At 34.4% G+C, this 20,366-nt stretch overlaps 1 protein-coding gene and 1 long non-coding RNA gene across 16 annotated transcripts; one reads left to right on the top strand and one right to left on the bottom strand.

Annotated features, from left to right (window-relative positions):
- Positions 1-6,786: 6,786 nt before the first annotated feature.
- LOC118491402 (ATPase family AAA domain-containing protein 1-B-like) lies at positions 6,787-18,069 on the bottom strand. Its single transcript, XM_035989169.1, has 5 exons — positions 17,865-18,069; positions 16,714-17,014; positions 15,612-15,770; positions 15,177-15,472; positions 6,787-7,091 (listed from the first exon to the last, which is right to left on the bottom strand). The coding sequence occupies exons 2-5, from the start codon at positions 16,811-16,813 to the stop codon at positions 6,861-6,863; spliced, it is 786 nt and encodes a 261-aa protein (XP_035845062.1). The 5' UTR covers positions 16,814-17,014; positions 17,865-18,069; the 3' UTR covers positions 6,787-6,860.
- On the top strand, positions 10,359-13,571 carry LOC110936436. Of its 15 annotated transcripts, none has more exons than XR_004891656.1 (11): positions 10,359-10,871; positions 11,080-11,181; positions 11,264-11,316; positions 11,418-11,490; positions 11,578-11,630; positions 11,796-11,862; positions 11,953-12,059; positions 12,212-12,261; positions 12,344-12,756; positions 12,841-13,203; positions 13,326-13,571. It is a non-coding gene; the product is annotated as an uncharacterized LOC110936436 (long non-coding RNA). The 15 variants fall into 15 exon arrangements; XR_004891655.1 differs by having other exon boundaries at positions 12,841-13,292; positions 13,375-13,571; XR_004891649.1 differs by having other exon boundaries at positions 12,344-12,564; positions 12,681-12,756; positions 12,841-13,566.
- Positions 18,070-20,366: the final 2,297 nt, after the last annotated feature.

The raw sequence follows: 20,366 nt of genomic DNA, 5'->3' as shown, positions 1-20,366 counted from the left end.
TATTTCACCCCCGCAGTTTAGAAAACTGAAAACAGTTAAGAGAAAAGGGGGACATGAACTCACCGAAGTGCGTCTCTAAAAAGTATCTCCTAGACGATTTGCTGTGCGACGACCTACACGTACTAACTTCTATTAGACGGACGGTCGTGCCTTAGTTTAAGGTTTAATGTCTTTGGGAAATAGTTAGGCAACTATTTCGTGTTTACACTTCGTAATTATTTGATAAATATATTCCTTCCCAAGGATGGGGGTTTAATACATGTGTGTTCGTATAACTTCGAAATATATTATTAAGTCTCACTTAAAATATATTTTAATTCTTTCTCCAAAATATAAATATTTTTCCCAAAAATATATTTTTTTATTACATATAGTTTCCCAAAATAATTTCCTTGTCAAAATACACACTTATGCGTATTTTCTGAAAATACGTAAGTTACAGTTAAAGTTCGGGTGGTATTAATAATACCGTTGTAACTTAAATATTTATTGAAGGCGTTCGTATTATTTTGGAGTTGTTAATATTCGGTGTATTCTCGTAATATTATTTTTACTCTAAAAATAATATTTAGATACTTCACAAAGTAATCATAAAAATCTCACAAGTGTTATTACGGAAAATATATACTAAATATATATTTATCATGTTTTATTTTTGTGAAAATCCCACCTCCGACACTTGGAAGTTTCGCAATAAAAATCGTGGCGAAGTTTATTTGAAAAAAGTTAAAAATTATATTCATAACACTTGTGATAAAAATATTTCCAAGTGTTAGATTTTTGGAAAAATTTCGCCAGAGTTTCCCCTGTAACTGGAGGTGGCCACGCTTTCTAGCGTATCATTTTCTTTTAAAAATTCAAATCAACAATGTTCCCAATATTAATCAACAAAGTTTCGTCATCAAAATAGTCAAAATAGATATAAATCGCAAAACACATGAACTTGTGGTTTGTGTAAGATATGTAGTAACTTTCCCCATATTTTTAGTAGATCCTTTTATAAATAAACTCGGTTTCTTGAGAATCTTGTTTTTAAATTCTTGTCAAATATTACAAAAATAATTCCTTGTTAAATCTTTTTGTTACACAAGCGTCTACACACTTGTGTGTTCACCAAAATCACCTTTGTTTTGAAAGATCCGGCTTTAAAAATATGATTTCATTTGACACTTGGTTCTTCGAAAATACCACTTGTAGGTCCTTAGATCTACTAATTTAGAACTCCATTTCATAAGAAAAATTGTTTTTACACAAGTTCATGTTTATGTTTGGAAGGGTTCGTCATCTAATAGCTTTACGACTTAACATAAGGCTAGTTCATGTTTTGTGAACATAATCTAGCGTGGTTTGATGACGATCCATTCCCATACTAGCAATCAACAACAATAAATAACCATAACAAAACTAGTTTTATAAGTTTTACACTAATATTCATCTATTATCCACCTTGTTCATCTTCTTTAGTAGACTTTTAATTTTGTTCTTACATGTTCATGAATTTCAACCGACAAAACTCTTATTAACCACTTTAGAATAGATCAAGAAGGTGTTTAGAGTCACTTACTACTAGCTCGAGGCTAGGGAAGAAACTAGTCGAAAAACGGGTGGTTAATAGCGTCGTAGAGGGGTCATTGGCAATCCGCAAGCACCGGGCTTCCTCGTATGAGATCCTTCACACTTGTGGATGCTTGGAATGGCTTGATCAAATTTTGAAAGTGGATGGATGGTTGTGAAAGCTCTCGGCCGAGAGTCAAGGGGAAAGGAAGAGAATTTTTTTGTTGTGAATTGTTTAGTATGTATGGGACTCCTAACCACCATGTTTACTTATAGACTTTTCTAATGTCTTTAACCATTGCATCAAATGCCTTCAAGATATGAGACCAACAAGATTATAATAATTAAATTGGTGTGAGTGTGTCCTACATGGGACAATTTCGGTTCAGCGGGGGGGGGGGGGGGGGGGCATTTGGTTGAATTTTAACTAAGTAGTTAAGTATTAGTTTGTTAAGTAGGACCCTTAAGTTAGTTACTAGAGTGTAGTGCCTTGTGGCGGGTGTTAGGGTATTCGGGGACCCTAACTGGCTCAGAAAAAGAAAAACAATGTCAATGACAATATTTTTTGTGTTCCGGGTAAAATCCGGTTGTTCGGTCGGATACTGATCCGTTAAAGTGCTTAACAAAGCTTTAAAGTGTGGGGGGGGGGGGGCATTTGGTTGAATTTTAACTAAGTAGTTAAGTATTAGTTTGTTAAGTAGGACCCTTAAGTTAGTTACTAGAGTGTAGTGCCTTGTGGCGGGTGTTAGGGTATTCGGGGACCTTAACTGGCTCAGAAAAAGAAAAACAATGTCAATGACAATATTTTTTGTGTTCCGGGTAAAGTCCGGTTGTTCGGTCGGATACTGATCCGTTAAAGTGCTTAACAAAGCTTTAAAGTGTCGTTATTATTATTTTTAGTGACACGAAGAATTCCCGACACTTTGGAAAGTGTCTAATATTATTTTCCCATGCTTTTGCACTTTACTAGTTTGCTAAAATGCTGAATTTTATATTAAAGTGCAGGATTTGTGTTTAAATCATGTATTAGGCACATCCGGTCACTATAACTATCACCTAGTGACGCAGTTCTACAACCCTCATTTCCCTACACCCTCTATTAGTGTAGTAAAGTATCTCTGGCTCATACAGGCCTTAGAGGCAGTGTCTACCTGATGCTGGCTTTATCAGCATGTTTAATGGGTTATCCGTTCATTGTGCTACTGTGCTTTTGTGCATCAAGGTTGTCACTAAAGTTCTGTATGTAAATAATGGAGTGACAAGTAAATAAAGTATGATGCATGTAAGTGTACGTATCAGAATTCATGTAGCAGTTTATCCATAATTGTAAGCAAGCACAGTAATTAAGCAGTAATTAAATATTAATTAAGTCGTACGGATACCTGATTTGGTGAGGGTTGTCACAAGCTCACTGTTTAAAAAAAATCAAGCATTGCTAATACACAATTCTAAATCCAAATACGTGGGCAAGGAAACTTCATAGACGCAGACAATCTACGACATACGTGAATCCCAATTTTTTTTTTTTTTGAAACAAAAGTAGCATTTCCTTTTTACAAACCACATATCGCATAACAAATTGATACTTTATATTCTCACAATATTTACTCCCGACAAACTCAATCTATTTTGAATCCAATAAAGTCAATGTTTTGCTCAAACAACTACACATGCATATCATCGCACACGTTTTAACCGATATTTCATGACAATCTCACACATATTATCATTACACTTCGTTTTTACACACTCAAATTTCATGATCATTTTACATGCTTAAACTCGTTATGCTTCAACGTATACTATATACACAATTGTCATCAGTCATACTCATACACATATTCATACATTCGGACTACTTGATAGTCATGCTTGAAACCTATACGTGAGAGTAACCCGAGTGGTTCTCTTACGTTGAACATTTAAAAGTATGATTAGGGTAAAGAGAGAGATGAGCCTTTTAAAGGTGAAGCATCCTTTATATATTGGACATTTAGGATCTTTCATGGGCTTTTATACCTAGAACCGTTGAGCTAGACCCAACTTCTAGGATAGTCCTCTACAGTCAGGTAAGCAGTGCTGATAAAATCCAATAATAAATGATTGTTATGGTTTTTAGGCTGATGGGTGTTGGAATCGGGAAAGGGTCGGAGGCGTGTACATATGGAACAATGTGATCGGTAACATGCGGCCCGAAATGTTTCAGTGCCATCATGGATTCCTCCTCGTCTCACCCGAACCACCTTCTTTTCTTTTTAACCCCCCCATCTCTCTTTTATTCTCTCTCTTTGTCTTTACGGATTTGCGGGAGGTTTTAGGAGAAAGTGGACTTTCATATATACACAGTTTTTGAAGGTTCTACTTTTGGAGGTGGTGATGGGTTTTTTTTTCCGGGTGAAAGAGATTAGGGGTAGGTGGGGATGAAATGTATCATTCTGATTAAAATTTTTAATAAAGAGTTCATTTTTTGTACTTAAAGTATTTTATAATTAATATTAAATGTTTTTAACTTTAGTAAAAAACCAATAATATTTTAGTTATTAATTAACTTAAATCAATTTGACTATTAATTGTTTAAAAAATCTATACATATAATAAAAGAAACCATTTATAGGACACATGTTATTCATTAGAGCTATCTATTTTTTAGCCTATTAAAATTAAATAATTATTTAAGAGATATACGATGAGATATCCATTAAATATATATAATTATTAAAAATATTGATAATAAAAAGAGTCATGTTACATTATATTATTATGTAAGATATATATATATATATATATATATATATATAGGGGGCTGTTAGAATGAGAACCACCTCGAGTTGTAAGAACCGCGAGAACTACACCCCACGGGTGGGCGTTCACCATGATTTTTTTTTACAACTAGATGTGTGTATTATAAACACAGCCGTAAAAAAAAAAATTTAAACGCCGCGGCCGAGGGGGTAGTTTTTTACACCACAAGTTTGGTGTTTTTAATATATATATATATATATATATATATATATATATATATATATATATATATATATATATATATATATATATATATATATATATATATATATATATATATATGGAGCCGCTAGAATGAGAACCACCCCGAGTTGTAAGAACCGCGAGAACTACACCCCACGGAGCGCCGTTCGCCATGATTTTTTTTTACAAGTAGATGTGTATATTATAAACACAGCCGTAAAAAATCATGGCGAACGGCGCTCCGTGGGGTGTAGTTTTTTACACCACAAGTTTGGTGAAAAAAAAAAGAAAAAAGAAAAAAAATTAAAAAACACCAAACTTGTGGTGTAAAAAATTACACCCCACGGAGCGCCGTTCGCCATGATTTTTTACGGCTGTGTTTATAATACACACATCAACTTGTAAAAAAAATCATGGTGAACGGCGCTCCGTGGGGTGTAGTTCTCGCGGTTCTTACAACTCGGGGTGGTTCTCATTCTAGCAACCCCCTATATATATATATATATATATATATATATATATATAGGGGGCTTATATATATATAGTGGAGGGTTCAAATGAGAATAATTTTTTTGTAAGAAGAAAAAAGAAGAAGTTTCAACCAATAAGAATGCTTTATTTTACTTCATTTAATATTTGCATTTAATTTTAATATAAGGGTATATTGGTAAACTTACAAAAATAATTAATTTGTATTCTTCCTCTTTAATAACTAACTAAATTAAATTTGTAACTCCTTTTCAAAATATATACTTTTTTCCAAATTAAAAAAAAACAAGTTAATTTAAAGTGTAGAATAAATTATTAGTTGTGTAGGATAAATTACGAGTTGTGTATGATATATTTTCAAGGTGTGTAGGATAAATTTCGACTGTGTAGGATAAAATTCTATAATGTGTAGGGTATATGTAGAAAATTTTTGATATGTGTAGGTTTTGTAGATTATATGTAGGATAATTAATGATTAGTTGACTAATTAATTAAAAAGTTAATAATTAATGATATGAGTTATAAATGAAATAGTTTTTTACTAATATGCCCTTTCTTCTTTTTCTTCTCACGTTAAATTTCTTCTCAAATGAACCTTCCCCTATATATGTATATATGTTTTAAATATATTTTATTAAAAAAAGAATATGACTTAAGATGTAATTTTAAGGAGAGAAAATGCAGGAAATTAAAATTTAAATTTAATCAGAACTCAACTCGTGTATTACACGTGGTTTTTTAAAGATGTAACTTTTTTATTATTTACTATATTTTTTTTTGAATGGCTAATGTTACTCTTCCAAACTCCTATATTTACAACTAAATCACCCTTGCTTGGGATTGAACCCAAGACTTTCCACTAAAAGGCAAAAGCCTTTACCAAGTGAGCTAGCCCCACTTGGCATTATTTACTATATAAAATTACATTTATTCAACCTGTGTAATACATGAAGTTTTTTAAAGATATAACTTTTTTTATTATTTACTATACAAAACTACATTTATCCAACCCGTGTAAAATTATATTTATCCAACCCGAGTAATACATGAGGTATTTAAAAATATAACTTTTTTATTATTTGATATATAAATTCAACCCGTGCAATACACGGGGTTTTTTAAAGATATAACTTTTTTATGAATTACTATATAAAATTACATTTATCCAACCCGTGCAATACATGAGCTTTTTAATAATGTAACTTTTTTTATTATTTGATATATAAAATTAGATTATTCAGCCCGTACAATATACGAGGTTTTTTAAATATATAAATAATTTATTATTTAGTATTTTTTTTTCATTATTTGATGTATAAAATTATATTTATTCAACCTGTACAAAAATACACGAGATTTTTAAAGATATAACTCTTTATTTTTTAGTATATAAAATTATATGTATTCAATCCGTGTAATAAACAAAGTTTTTAAAGATATATTATTTTATTATTTAGTATATAAATTTATATTTATTCAGCTCGTGTAATACACGAGGTTCTAATCTAGTTATAGATATATGCGCATCTATAATTTGCCTATTTTTGAAAAGTAAAGTAGTAAAAAAAAGGACCTTACAACTAACACATGTTACATATTGAACATCACATAATTAAATAACATTGCATTTCCCTGTTACATATCGAATCATATACGTAAACCCTACTAGTGGAAAAAATTTTTTTAATGGATGTCAACAGCACAGCTTTTCTAGAATAAATATACACAGAGGCTATAGTTAAATGACCAAAACGCCAATAAATTAAAAAAAAAAAAAAAAAAAAAAAAAAAAAACTACTCAAAATTGGCAGGTGCAATCTTGAATATCTGATCTAATCTTGACGATCTTGATTATCTGATCTAATGTTTATAATATGGGAAGCAACAATCTTTGAGAGCTCATTAATGGCAGCTTGAACTTGATAATCATCTGTTGCTTCCCTTGGCATTGACCATACCTCAGATTGTGAGCTCAAACCACTGTACTCCCTTGCTGCTACCCTCGTCTTTTTGGATTTCACCACAACTTTCTCCAGATCTGCTTGTGATAATGGTCTTGGTAGCTGATCGAATTAACGTATCGAAATCAGTTTTTGTATGTTTTAAGTCTAGGGTTCTTTGATATACAAAAACAAAATCCCTCCAATGCAGAAGAACAAGGTTCACTACTGACAACTAAATGTGGCAAAATGGTCGGCAAGTCAGATAATAGGTCACAGTCCGGTAAAAATATGTAAACTTTCGTATGTGTCGGATCAGGTTGATCTAAATCTAAAGAGTTGTTTTTATTTATCAAGTTTATTTAGAAGGTATTGCGCATTAAAAATGCGATTTGAGTGACCGTTTCCCTTTTAGCTAACCTGATTTCATTTCACATGACCGTTTAATTTGTTAAGAGATAAGATGATATAGGGAATATGTTACTCAATAGTAACCATGTTTCATAATTGTTCCGTATGGGTCAATTTCATATCATTTAACAATTGTGAAAAAAATTGTAACACCAAATAGAGCACTTCTGAAACTTGATTATTGATTGGTGGGCTTTTTTCAAGTTTAATATAGAGTTACAAAGGTTCCAATAAAGATGCTAAATAGTAACAAAATTTCATAACTTTTTCATTTAGGTCACTCATCCATATAAAAATGTTCATCAACAAGAGAACAATATGAAGCTTGAGTGACCTAGATGCTAGATAGAACAATTATGAATATTATATTATATATTATATATATATATATATATATATATATATAGAGAGAGAGAGAGAGAGAGAGAGAAATGTTAACATACTTCACGGCTTATCATACTTCACGTAGGAGACAATGGTAACCGTTGGATCAGGGGTATAATCACGCATGGAACATATAATCACGCATGGGACCACATAATCACGCATGAGACCACATAATCACGCATGGGATCCAAAATCACGCACGTTATTTTGGTCAAAAAAATAATTACGCATGTTATATATTTCGTGAAGTACGTTAATGTACGTTAAGGCGTGAAGTACATTATACTCTCTCTCTCTCTCTCTCTCTATATATATATATATATATATATATATATATATATAGGGTAGAGTTCCAGCGTGAACAACCTCCCAAGAGTGAACTGCGTGAACAGATATTGACCCTTGATTTCTTTTTTAGTTGTTAAGGGTAGGATTGTAATTATATAAAAAATTAGATTTAAATCATTATTTTAATAATTGAATTAAGTTACATCTTTCCTAATTTAAATTCATTATCCACATTACGTTTATTTATTAATAATATAATTATCAAAACAAACAACAAATCACCAGATTTCAATTTTAATTTTTATTTCAGATTTCATCACCAGAATTCAAATTTTGGTTTTTAAGATCCACGTAACCTTCATATTTCAACGGTATACACATGTGTACTATGATATAAATAGAACAGTACACATGTGTACTCAGCATCGTACATATGTGTACAGTAATTCACAGGTGTACATCAACATTCAATACAAAAAAAATTATGAGATATCACAAAAACAGACGATATACACATGTGTATATCGTATTAAAAAGAGGGCAAAATCAGAATACACATGTGTACATCGCATTTAAACAAATAATTATTTTAATAATTGAATTAAGTTACATCTTTCCTAATCCTTGATTTGATTTGTGAGAGATTTATGCAATCAATTTAAGAGGATAATTGATCACTTGATTTGTGAGAGATTTATGCAATCAATTTAAGATTGAAATTACACATATACCCTTTTTGTATTTAATTAAATGGAAAAAATTAACCAAATAATTACCATCATGCCACTCACTTTAATCTCAAGATCATAAAAATCAAGGGCCCAGATCAGTTACGCAGTTCACTCTTGGGATTTTGTTCACGTTTGAACCTAATCCTATATATATATATATATATATATATATATATATATATATTTATATAGAAAGTATAATGTACTTCACGCTTTAACGTACATTAACGTACTTCACGAAATATATAACATGCGTAATTATTTTTTTGACCAAAATAACGTGCGTGATTTTGGATCCCATGCGTGATTATGTGGTCCCATGCGTGATAATATGTTCCATTCGTGATTATACCCCTGATCCAACGACGGTTACCATTGTCTCCTACGTGAACCATTGTCTCCTACGTGAAGTATGATAAGCCGTGAAGTATGTTAACCTTTATCTCTCTCTCTCTCTCTCTCTCTCTATATATATATATATATATATATAGGGGAAGGTTCAAATGAAAACCACTAGTTATTGTGAAAACTAGAAAACTAACTAAAACCCACAAAAAGGAGGGGGGGAAGACTTTTAATGAAGGAGGGGTAAAATTGGAACAAAAAATATATAACTTTTCAAACATTTCCCATTTCTCCATACGTTATCATTTTAAAACAAAAATGGCACCATAAGATCACAAATTTTCTTATCTTTCATTTAAGTATATTCGAGCATATTTTTTATGACATAAAAAAAGATTTATGGTGTCGTCTTGTTTTCAATACTATTATTATAGTAGTGCACATGTGCAATATAACATGTACTACAATGTGCATTACATGCTTAAAATTAGCTTTTTGAGTCTAGTTTAGCTTTTAGGGTTTGTTTTTTTGGAGGTTTAGGATTAGGATTAGGTTTTTGGGTGTGGGGGGAGGGGGTTTTAGGTTTTTGGGGGGTGGGGGGAGGGGGTTTTAGGTTTTTGGGGGGTGGGGGTGGGGGGGTTAGGTTTTTTTCGGGTTTATGTTTAGGGTTTAGTTTTAGGTTTTCGGGAGGGTGGGGGTGGGGGGTTTAGGTTTTTTTTTTTTTTTTTTTTTTTGGGGGGGGGGGGGTTAGGCTTTTGGTGGGAGGGTGAATTTTAGGTTTTTTTTTGTGGGGGGGGGGGGTGGGGGGTTTAGGTTTTTGGGGGGTGGGTTAAGTGGTTTAGGCTTTCCGTATTAGTGCACATGTGCAGTACAACCAAAATTTTTTTTTTTTTTTTTTTTTGAAATTTGTTTTCCAAATATAAAAAGTAGCGATTTTTCTAAAAAAAATTGTAAAAAAAAAAAAAAATTGTATGTTTTTTAGGTTTTTTTTAGGCTTTTTTAGTTAGTTTTCGAGTTTTCACAATAAAAGTGGTTTTCATTTGAACCATCCTCTATATATATATATATATATATATATATATATATATATCTATATATCTATATATCTATATATCTATATAAAGCATCTCCTATGTACCAAATAGTAATTTCCTTTCAAATTTTTAAGATGGCATATGAAGGGTTAACTAAAATGCCTAATTTTTTACCATTTTATTCCATTTCTGCCCCTTAATAGTATGGTTAAACATTCCTCCCTGCCCTTGCTGCCGTTCATCAGTGCCACGATTTGATAAATGCTCCTCATGTATTGCAAAATTCTTGAAACCCAATTTATTGTTGTAACCGTTGGAATGTGAAAACAATCAACAATCATTATTACTTGATTTAATTTCATTTGAAGGCCATTCGTTTGCCAAATCTTTAAAACCCTTCATATCATTATTGTTTTCTTTATTTAATTTCTATGTTTCTCTAGAAGCCAGCGACCAGTCATCGCACAACCACCATCAAATGCTGCACACTGTTGATTCTCCGCCAAGTCGGCTCTGGTGGATAGAACGAACGACGAAACGAGACCTGCCGAGATGCGTGACAACGGCATCCTACAATTTTGGATCACCAGGTTCAACTTACCCTTTTCATCATAATCGATAGTGGCTGCGTTAATTAATTCTAGGGTTCTGGCGAAGCCTCGGTCATAGCCGCCTCCGTCGTCGGAACTAATAGTTTCCTTCATGAGGTTTTTTTTTTTACTTTTTATCGTTTTTATTTTGACTTGAGATGTTGAAGAAGAGGAGTGCAATGAATGATCCCTTGAAAACGTGTCTCTAAATCCTCTATCACACAGTAATTTGTTTAATTGAGATTTTTTTTCTGTTTTTCAAGTTACTGGTTTATATGATGTATGAATTAATTTTTGCTTTAATTCAAAGTTATATAATTTGCAGAAACATGTTTAGTTCATGTGGGATTGGAATTGCATTCTTTCATATGATCCTTAATCTTCCGCTCGCAATTGCAAATACGCTTACCGCCCGGTGAAATGATGGGTTAGTACTCATCTGTTTCAAAGTTTAAGTCATAGTTTCTTTATAGTTTGTATGTAACGTTTCATGATGTTTAAATTTGCAGAATTCCCTAAATTGATGAGAAATGGGTGCTTCTCGGTTTCTGTATATACGCAGGTATGGTGTCCATCGCGATGATTTGAAGTAATACTTGAACGATTTTACATGCATACTTCATAGTGGAAAGTAATTGTTGAACAAATTTTTGGTTATTGCAGCTACACTGTATCTGCATTTTGCCACATCAGTCATTATTCATGAAATAACATCTCTTGGAATCTACTGTTTTAGGTAACAAAAACTAAAGTTACTTTACTTCTTGTATATGTTTTATGTGTTGACCTTTTGACCTCTAATCATATTTTATTTAAAAAAAAGGGATAAGAATCGCAAAGAAAAAGGCCTGAGACATGTTCATGTTTGATATGAAGGTATGCTTTTTTTTCAGATCAAAATGTTCAATTTCTTCGCCCTACTTTTACCAAATAAATATTGGGTTCATTTTATATTTTCAGGTTACTACCAGCTCACAAATTGGAATTGGATATATCTAATATACCCGAGTTTTGTGACCGGTTTCGTATTTGTTGTTACAGATTCGGCTGATCGGAATCAAGGGTTTCAAATAAAGTGGTGGAACTTGCATTAGTTAATAGACCACAGGTGAATAGAGATATTGCTGGTTCTTTTATTTTACTTCACCCTAGAGAATTTGCATTTGTTCACACTTGAAACAATGCGGGTTTCAATCAGAGTCAAAGTGGGATTCAAGGAAACTTTGGGGGTGGTTTTTTGAGTCTTCGACTTGGAGGTAGTGAAGAATCGGTATCTACTTCACCTTGCGTCATGGATTTATAGCGGTGAGCACTTATATACACAACAATGTTAAGAGGCTGGACTGGAACTTTTTTAGAAAAAGAACGTCATAATAAAAAAAAATGATGATACAAAACTCAATCCTGTATTAGATGGTACAAATGAATTTTCATTATTCGCATCCCCATCATTTCAGGATTGAATCAAGGTGATACTGCTCTTCCATTAAAGGGTTGGCCCTTGAGTGTAAGACAAGATGGTTTGCACTTCTTCCATACAATGTTATAATTTGATTTCTAAAGATGCTTGGTGTGAATTTCCTTAATAGGGAATGGACGATTTACACCCTAATATGGGTTTGCAAGTACAAAAGCTCAATATGCAGAATCAACATCAGTTCTATTTGCCTTGAAACATGCCCAGGCCCAAGGTAATATTGTAACTTCACCAAATTATGGGCTTGTTGGATTATCTAGAGGCAGTCTAAGTATGAAAGATGGTCAAACCACAAGAAATGATGGATCCCCTGGTCAAATGAATTCACCCCAGGTTTTGTATTAACTATGAACTTAATAACAAGCATTAAATAGTGTGATTATATAAACCATTAAAAGTACTTTAACGAACCACTAGCCCGCCGTAACTTAGAAATTACACTACATCAGTTTATGAGCAGCATCTGGTTATGAGCCCGTAAAATATCACAGTCAATGGCCCTTCAAACGAGTATTTGGAATTCAGGTCTGTTATCATCAATCTTATACCTCATAATCTCAATGCTTTTTTTGATCTTCAATCTTAAGCAACGTATTGTAATTTTTCCAGGAGCCTGCTTTTGTCGCGTTTTCTGCACTTAACCTTGCAATGCATTTTCATGGGTGGTTATCGTTCTTCATCCTCTTGCATTACAAGCTGCCGGTGAAAGCAGATAAAAAGCCGTACTATGAGTATGCCGGTCTATGGCATCTATATGCGCTCCTAGCCGTCATTTGACGCCTCCCTCTACCCTTGAGAAATCGGTGCCTCCAGGGTATCTGAAATTCATTAGTAATTTGGAAAATGAGATTTTAAATGCGTCGATAGAGAAGGAGATTTTGAAGATTGAAGTGATGCGAGCCCAACTGATGATCAACATTCGTCAGTGACTGCTTGACTAAGGAGAATAATGAATTGAGGAAGGGTGTTTAGGTAATTACAGCTCTATACTTGTGTTCATTATTACTTTAACCATGTAGCTAATGAACACAACAAGGTTATGGGGAAAGGGCCATTTCTAGGTAACATGACTCTTTATCGCTTATTTTTCTCAGAGATCTTAGTCAAATAAAGTCTTATGTCAAGACCTTCTCCTGTTATAAGCTGTGGAAATGCTGCTAGAGTCGGTTAGTGCTGTTAATCTATGGTTAGAAGAGATTAGTTCTGCTCTGTGTTTACAAGCATATTTGACAAACAAAAGATAAAAAGTATCTAAGCTGTCTTAATGGCGATACATATAATAATCTTGTGTATAATACTAAGTGAGAATATTTTCTTGAAGCCTGACGTTGCTAATTCAATCCAATCCAATATAAGAAAATAGTTCACAGAAAAAAGAAACCCCTTTGACAAGGCCATCCCATTATATGATGTCAACCTCCACCCTTGATTCATATTCGATCAAAGTTGCTTTCCATTATGGTTGTTCATTCGATCCTCAGTACAATAGTTTAGTTCATTCGTTTATGGACAGGGATGAATTAACCAGCCATTGTGGAACTACCCCAAATAATAGAGGTGCAAGACTTTTAGGTGGGAGGTTTAGGGTTTAATCACAAGCAAGACGCAGAAAATAAAATAAAAATTACGAAAACCCGGGTACTGGTTTTACGGAAACTTGGGTACGCTGAAAACCTGGGTACGAAAAAACTCGGGTTCTGGTTCGGGTATTGAACAAAATATGCATACCTGGTCCCTGCCCTACGGGAGGGTCGTGTTCGGGTTAAAAAAAAACCCGGTTTTTTAATACACTGGTTCGGTTTTTTCCCCGGTTCGGGTTATTCGTGCACCTCTGCATGTATCCATCACTGCCTAACATGTTCGAATTATTTGAATAGAAGTATGAGGTATACTAGGATTATGCATGTGCTAGAGTTCACAACATATTAAAGATAAGATCATAATACCAACAATGTGTAATGGGTACCATGAACGTGACCCTTCTCCGACATCGGCACCATGCCCACGGAACACCGTTTCGTGGTTTCGTTAGTGGGCCGTGGTTCTTCCTTCCGTGAGCCACGCAACAGGCGTGATAGATAATAAAGAGTCGTTGGGCTCCTTGACCAACAGTAAAAGGCTTAACATTGTTGCATAACTCAATTAATAAAGGAGCATATGTTTATTTTTCATGCAATTATTTTGCTAAATTTATGTATTGTCATGAAGTGCGGTGCTTATACACATATACACAACATATATATGACTTATTTATCGTTTTAAGGTTTGATTTATATTCCCGTTTGTATTGTCGACTCCGCTGCAACACGCGGGCTCCCCACTAGTATATAAATAATTTGCAACTTCTTTGTGCATCATGGTTTGTACTTTTAGCCTTAGTGGGTTGTACCTACTTTTGGGTTTATTTTTATCTTTAATCTTTACTTTTATCCCCCAATTCTTTTACATCTTTTACAATTAAACCCCAACACTTTTTCACTTTCAACTTTGGTTCATGTACTTTTCATCTTTCACAAAATTCTCATTTTACGTTTCAGTTTAAATTTTGCAAGCTAAGACCCCGCAATGTGCATGTGTGTTTCAGCGTTTTTTAGGCATATTTTTTTCCCTTTTAACAGCCACGCCGCAATACGCAAGCTCTAAATCGACTTATTTATTGTTTTCTATGTTTACGTTTCATGTACGTAGTTCAACGTTTTTACGTCTACTTTTCATTCGATTTTATTTCTTTTTTATAGGAGCTTTTCCGGTGTTGGTGGCCACTGGCGATGTGTAGCATTGGTGCTACTTGGCACAGTTTTACGCCCCCCGCCGCAACGTGGCGGGTTTAATACTAGTTATTACTAATTAGTAATTTTTACCATAAAAATCTTAGGCAAATTAATAATTTAAGTAGGCAAATTACCACCTTTATTGAGAGCAAATGAGAGGAGGGAAAAACTCACAAGTGGTGACTTCCCCTTCTTTTCATCATCTAATAAATCCCTAATGGGAAAATAGGCAGCTTGCTTGCAGAGCTCTAACAGATCCGAGCCAGTATAACCTTCGCATAATGCAGCTATGGAGTCAAGATCAATGTCTTCCTCTACTCTCTCGCCTTTCAAAATCACCTTCAAAATGTCAGCCCTTTCTTTGCGGTCGGGTATTCCAATCTCAAATGCCTGTGGAAGTCGTCTCAGTATTGCTTCATCAAGCTCTGAAGGACGATTAGTTGCAGCAAGCACCATCACTCTAGCATTCTCTACATACACCACAAGTTCACACTTTTAACCAAAAAAACTACATGCCTAAACGGCTACAAAGGATTGAGACTGCCAAAAAGAATAAGGTTAAAGACAGATATTGAAGCTTTTTTTAAAAGAACATAAGATAATACTTACGATCTGTGGTAAAACCATCCCATAATTGCATAAACTCGGTCTTCATATTGGTTAATGCTTCATGGTCTGACGTGCGCCGTTGACCAAGAAAACTATCGACCTCGTCAATGAATATTATAGCAGGCTGGAGCTTGTATGCCAAACTAAATACCGCAGCAACTGCAATAATCAATCATTACCACATGTGAGCACTTTGTGAAAGCTTAAGATATTGAAAAGGTATCTTGAACGCATTAGCTTAAAACCATGTAAGAATCTACTATATGATTTCCATATCAAAGTCTATACATGTCACAGAAGTGGCCAGATTGGCGGGTCATGTGGGTTGGGTAACAAGTCAAAACAGGTAACAAGTTTTTGCCCATTTTTCATGTATTTTTCTTTAGATAGTTGAACTATTTGAATAGAGTGATTTAGAAGGATGCATTAAAAGATGGTAAGTTTGACCTTGTTGGACCATCCCCTATTTAGTTTTATTTAAATGACTTATTTGAGATAAAACATTCTACGCCCCGCTTGCGGTATACGCATATAATGTATATATGTGTGGGCACTCAGGGGGCAAAAGTGAAAGTGCACTAATTTTAACGTTATTTTACTAATTTCGTGAAAATAACGTGAAAAAGCGAGGGACGGTTAATCATGCATCATGTGGTGGCGATGATAGCCAAAAGACAAGGGGGTACATGCGCTAATCGGCTTTTGTCCCAATTGTTGAGTGTTATGTGCCTTATGTCCAAGGCTTGATGCAAAACTACTATCGAGCCAGGGGTCTCACTGGAAGCAGCCTCTCGATTCCTACAAGGTAGAGGTAAGGTTGTCTACATCTTACCCTCAGACCCTACCTTAGCTTTACTATTGGTGGGATTTATTGAGTATGATGATGATTATGATTTGAGATAAAACATTACTCAATTCTACCCATTCATAAGCAAAGTAGTCGAAACTGCCACCTACCTGGCACCTTTAAAATGCATACATAGCAAAAGCATCTTACATTTGCACTAATAAACCCAAACAAAATTTGTACGTATGTCCACTAAAGCCCTACAGGAACGATCTACACGTTTTATTATAAAAAGAATAAAGGCCAAACACTAACCGAGTTTTTGTGCATCTCCAAACCATTTGCTCATCAAATCTGATATTCTGACGTTGATAAAAACAGCGCCGGACTCTTTAGCAATAGCTTTTGCAAGCATAGTCTTCCCTGTACCAGGTGGGCCATACAACAAAACACCTTTTTGGGGGGCAAGTAACTTGCCATATGAAAAAAGCTCAGGCCTACGTAGAGGTAAAATGACCAATTCATAGAGTGATTGCTTGATGGCTTCCAGTCCTCCAATGGAATTAAATTCCACATCAATATGATCAGGATTTATCACATTGCATGCAATCACATCCTGTTATGCATCACACATAAGAAAATATTATACAAATTGCAAACTGCACGAAACATAAACACATTCACACTTTTCAACAAATAACTCTTAAATTTAAATGAAAAGGAATCCAACTTATATTTTAATACCGAAATTAGCATCCAAACTACATTTTATTACCAAAGATAACTTTTTATTTGTCATTTTAATGTATATGTACATGCCCATTGTACCTAACGTATCAGCAACACTTAAATGGTTTAATTTCGGCCAGCTTGATGGTTCAAATGGTTTAATTTAGGCGGTTTGGCCCAATTATTTTTACTCAAAATCATACATAACTAGATATTTCAAAAATGTAAAGAAACATATAAACAATAAAAGGCAAACAACCGTTTGGTTTACACAAACGGTTCAAAGTTTCGAACTGTTAAACCGCCAAACCACAGAAAACAAGCTATCATAAATTGCAGGAAAAAAAAACAAAGCTGGTGATGTCACTTTAGCTGATTTTGGACACAAAATCATTAAGTTGTTCTGGATTTTAGCAGAATTAATGGTTTGTTTGCAACCAAAAGCCTTACATGTTCAAATATTCAATAACTACCGACTTTAAGTGCCTATGAGCATTCAGAGATTAACCTCTGCTTTATGTTCTTCGTAATCGTAAAAGCAATAAATCCAACATCCTAGGCCCTTAATTGTTCTTAACATCTCACCTCGATTCAATATTTTCAATATCAAATAAACTAACACCAGCATAACCCGAATTTATAACCAATCACGAAGACAAGAACAACTATGATTGCATTAAAATCAAACTCAAAACGTAATAATATGATATAAAAAGGGAACAGTAATAATATGATACCTCGTAGGGGTTAGTATGAATAAGAGGGCGACCTAAGCGCTTAGAGATTTGTTTCTTCTGTTCTAGGGCTTTTTTAGAAGCTTCTCGATTCGAATCAAGATGTTTCAGTCCGGCGAATAGTACCAGGCAACTGAGGGCGGCGCTTGCTGCGTATAACACTAGTTCCTGCAACAGCTTCGGGGGTGTTTGGCCTAGCTTTTGTTTTTTGGTTTATAGCTTATTTTCTATCATTTGATAAGCTCTTATTAAGTGTTTGGATTAGCTTATAGCTTATTTTATATCATTTGCTCTTACACAAAGAACCTTCTTCAAATAAGCTAAAAAACCATCTTCAAATAAGTTTCTTCAAATTAGCTTATATAAGCTGATAAGCATAAGCTTAAAAAGCTAAACCAAACAGCAAGTTAAGCTTATTTAGTAAAAAAAGCTATAAGCTTTGTTAAAAAAGCTAGGCCAAACACCCCTTTCGTCTCCGTCGCCATCCGTTGAATTGGTTGTTACTACAGTATTCTTCTTTCTTCTATCAGTATCGCACCGCATAATACCGTCATCATGGTGGTAAATAAAACAATGTTTTGAAGGCAGACTACTCACTACATACAAGTAGGTTGCTAAGGACTGGGTACTCTTTCTCTAAACCGAGTACTTTTGTAATTTTTTTTTTAACGGCCAACAAACTCAATTCCGAGCACTCTCGGGGTACTTACTGGACAAACGGGGTACTCCGAGAGTAACCCGAGTCCACCACCAATTCCGAGGAAAACCCGGTGACTCACCCGCCCGTAGGTACGACAGTGAAATTACCGGTAAAACCCGTTTGGCTCAAGGATCCAACCCAAGTTTCCCTTGGTCTCCTATCATTGCCCACCAGTGCATCACTTTGCACCAAGTGGGAGTCGAACCTGCATCTTCCAAGAGAAATGCAAGCCCTCCACCACTTGATCTAGAGATCATTGGCAAGTACTCTTGTAATCTTGTAATGTTCAGTATATTTCACTCTTTTCTATTTTTATTGTAATTAGTATTTTCTCTTCCACCCCTTGTAATTCGAGACTTTATCGTAATAGAAATTATATTATATTTTAGGGTAAATTACAGTTTTCGTTCTTTATGTTTGTATCGAATTGCAGTGGCTAACCTTTAACTTTAATAATTACATTCACAATCCTTTATTTGGAAAACTCATTACACCATTCGTCCTCTAACTCTAACCTGGTTAAAATTTTTCAGTTAAATCAATTCACTTAAGGATAGTTTAGTCTTTTAGTTAATTATTTATAATATTTAATAACTTATTATCAAAACAAATATATATACCCCTCCCTTTCCTCCCCCCCTCTCTCTCTCTCTCTCTCTCTCTCTCTCTCTCTCTCTCTCTCTCTCTCTCTCTCTCTCTCTCTCTCTCTCTCTCTCTCTCTCTCTCTCTCTCTCTCTCTCTCTCTCTCTCTCTCTCTCTCTCTAAGCTTAGAATTAGATCCAAAATCCAAAATTCATCACAATCTTATCAATATTACCACTAATTGATCACAATCATATCAACTTCTTCCTCTGTGTACTGCAAAGTAGATACCAACATGTAGTTTGCCCAGTTTTTATACCTCTACATACCGAGACTAACGAGCTCATCAATCGCTAAATCTAGACTCTGTTGATCTACTTTCTTGGCAAGTAATTTGATTTCTTGAACATGTATCCCCCAACCAGAACTCAGATCTGGAGCATACATATGTCTAATCGACGCATCAACATCTTCGCTATAAGATCCAAGCGTTTACAATAGGATTCTCACTCATACCAAACCAATCAAGCTTGCCCTATACCGGCCAAAAACCACCCTCTTCAGGGCTCTAACTCGTCGGTGTCACACCCTGACTTTTGCGAAAGCGTGGTTATGGTGTGACTTTCTTAATATCATTGCATTCAATCATAACATCAACTATATGATAAAACCATAGGTTTGTCATCCATTAGATAAGTTTAAAACATAACAACATTGTTTGAAAACGTAGGCTTCAAATTCAAGTTTTACAAACTGTACAAATTGTTTATGAGTCATTAAAGACTCTTCAAAAGATATTGAATAACACCAAGGTTTGGAAGACGTGTCTCGTCCAGGAATAAGACACACTAACCAAACTCAAAGACCATGGATGACATATTTATTCTTAACGCAACATAAAAACCTCCAACGCCCGCCAGATCCACTTATAAATTCCCTGAAATACATGTAGTTTAAAAACATCAACAAAAGTTGAGCGAGTTCATGTATTCGTTTGTGTGTATGTATAAACCTTTGAAAACGTTGTAAGTGTGTATGTAAGTCCCTGGTATGTAGCAATAAGGAAAAAGAGATCACCACTGGATTGCAAAGCCAATGGTATGTGTGAAGTGATGCAGGAAGACTCAAACCTAGCAGATTTCGCACCGGGCCTCCGGCTGTAAGACATAGTCACCACATGGTCCACTCAGCGGACTCAGGGGTGGGGCTCGCTACACCCAAAT

Source organism: Helianthus annuus, chromosome 4 (genome assembly GCF_002127325.2).
Source record: "Helianthus annuus cultivar XRQ/B chromosome 4, HanXRQr2.0-SUNRISE, whole genome shotgun sequence".
NCBI classification, from domain to species: domain Eukaryota; kingdom Viridiplantae; phylum Streptophyta; class Magnoliopsida; order Asterales; family Asteraceae; genus Helianthus; species Helianthus annuus.
The sequence above is the reverse complement of the archived record's forward strand: the minus strand, read 5'-3'. Positions and strand labels throughout refer to the sequence as shown.

Coding starts and splice junctions, on each gene's coding strand:
- LOC118491402 (XM_035989169.1), bottom strand. CDS start 16,813: ATGCTTGCAAAAGCTATTGCTAAAGAGTCCGGCGCTGTTTTTATCAAC. Junction 15,771..16,713: donor TGGAGATGCACAAAAACTCG/GTTAGTGTTTGG, acceptor TGATTATTGCAG/TTGCTGCGGTATTTAGTTTG. Junction 7,092..15,176: donor AGAAGGGGAAGTCACCACTT/GTGAGTTTTTCC, acceptor TAATTCGATCAG/CTACCAAGACCATTATCACA.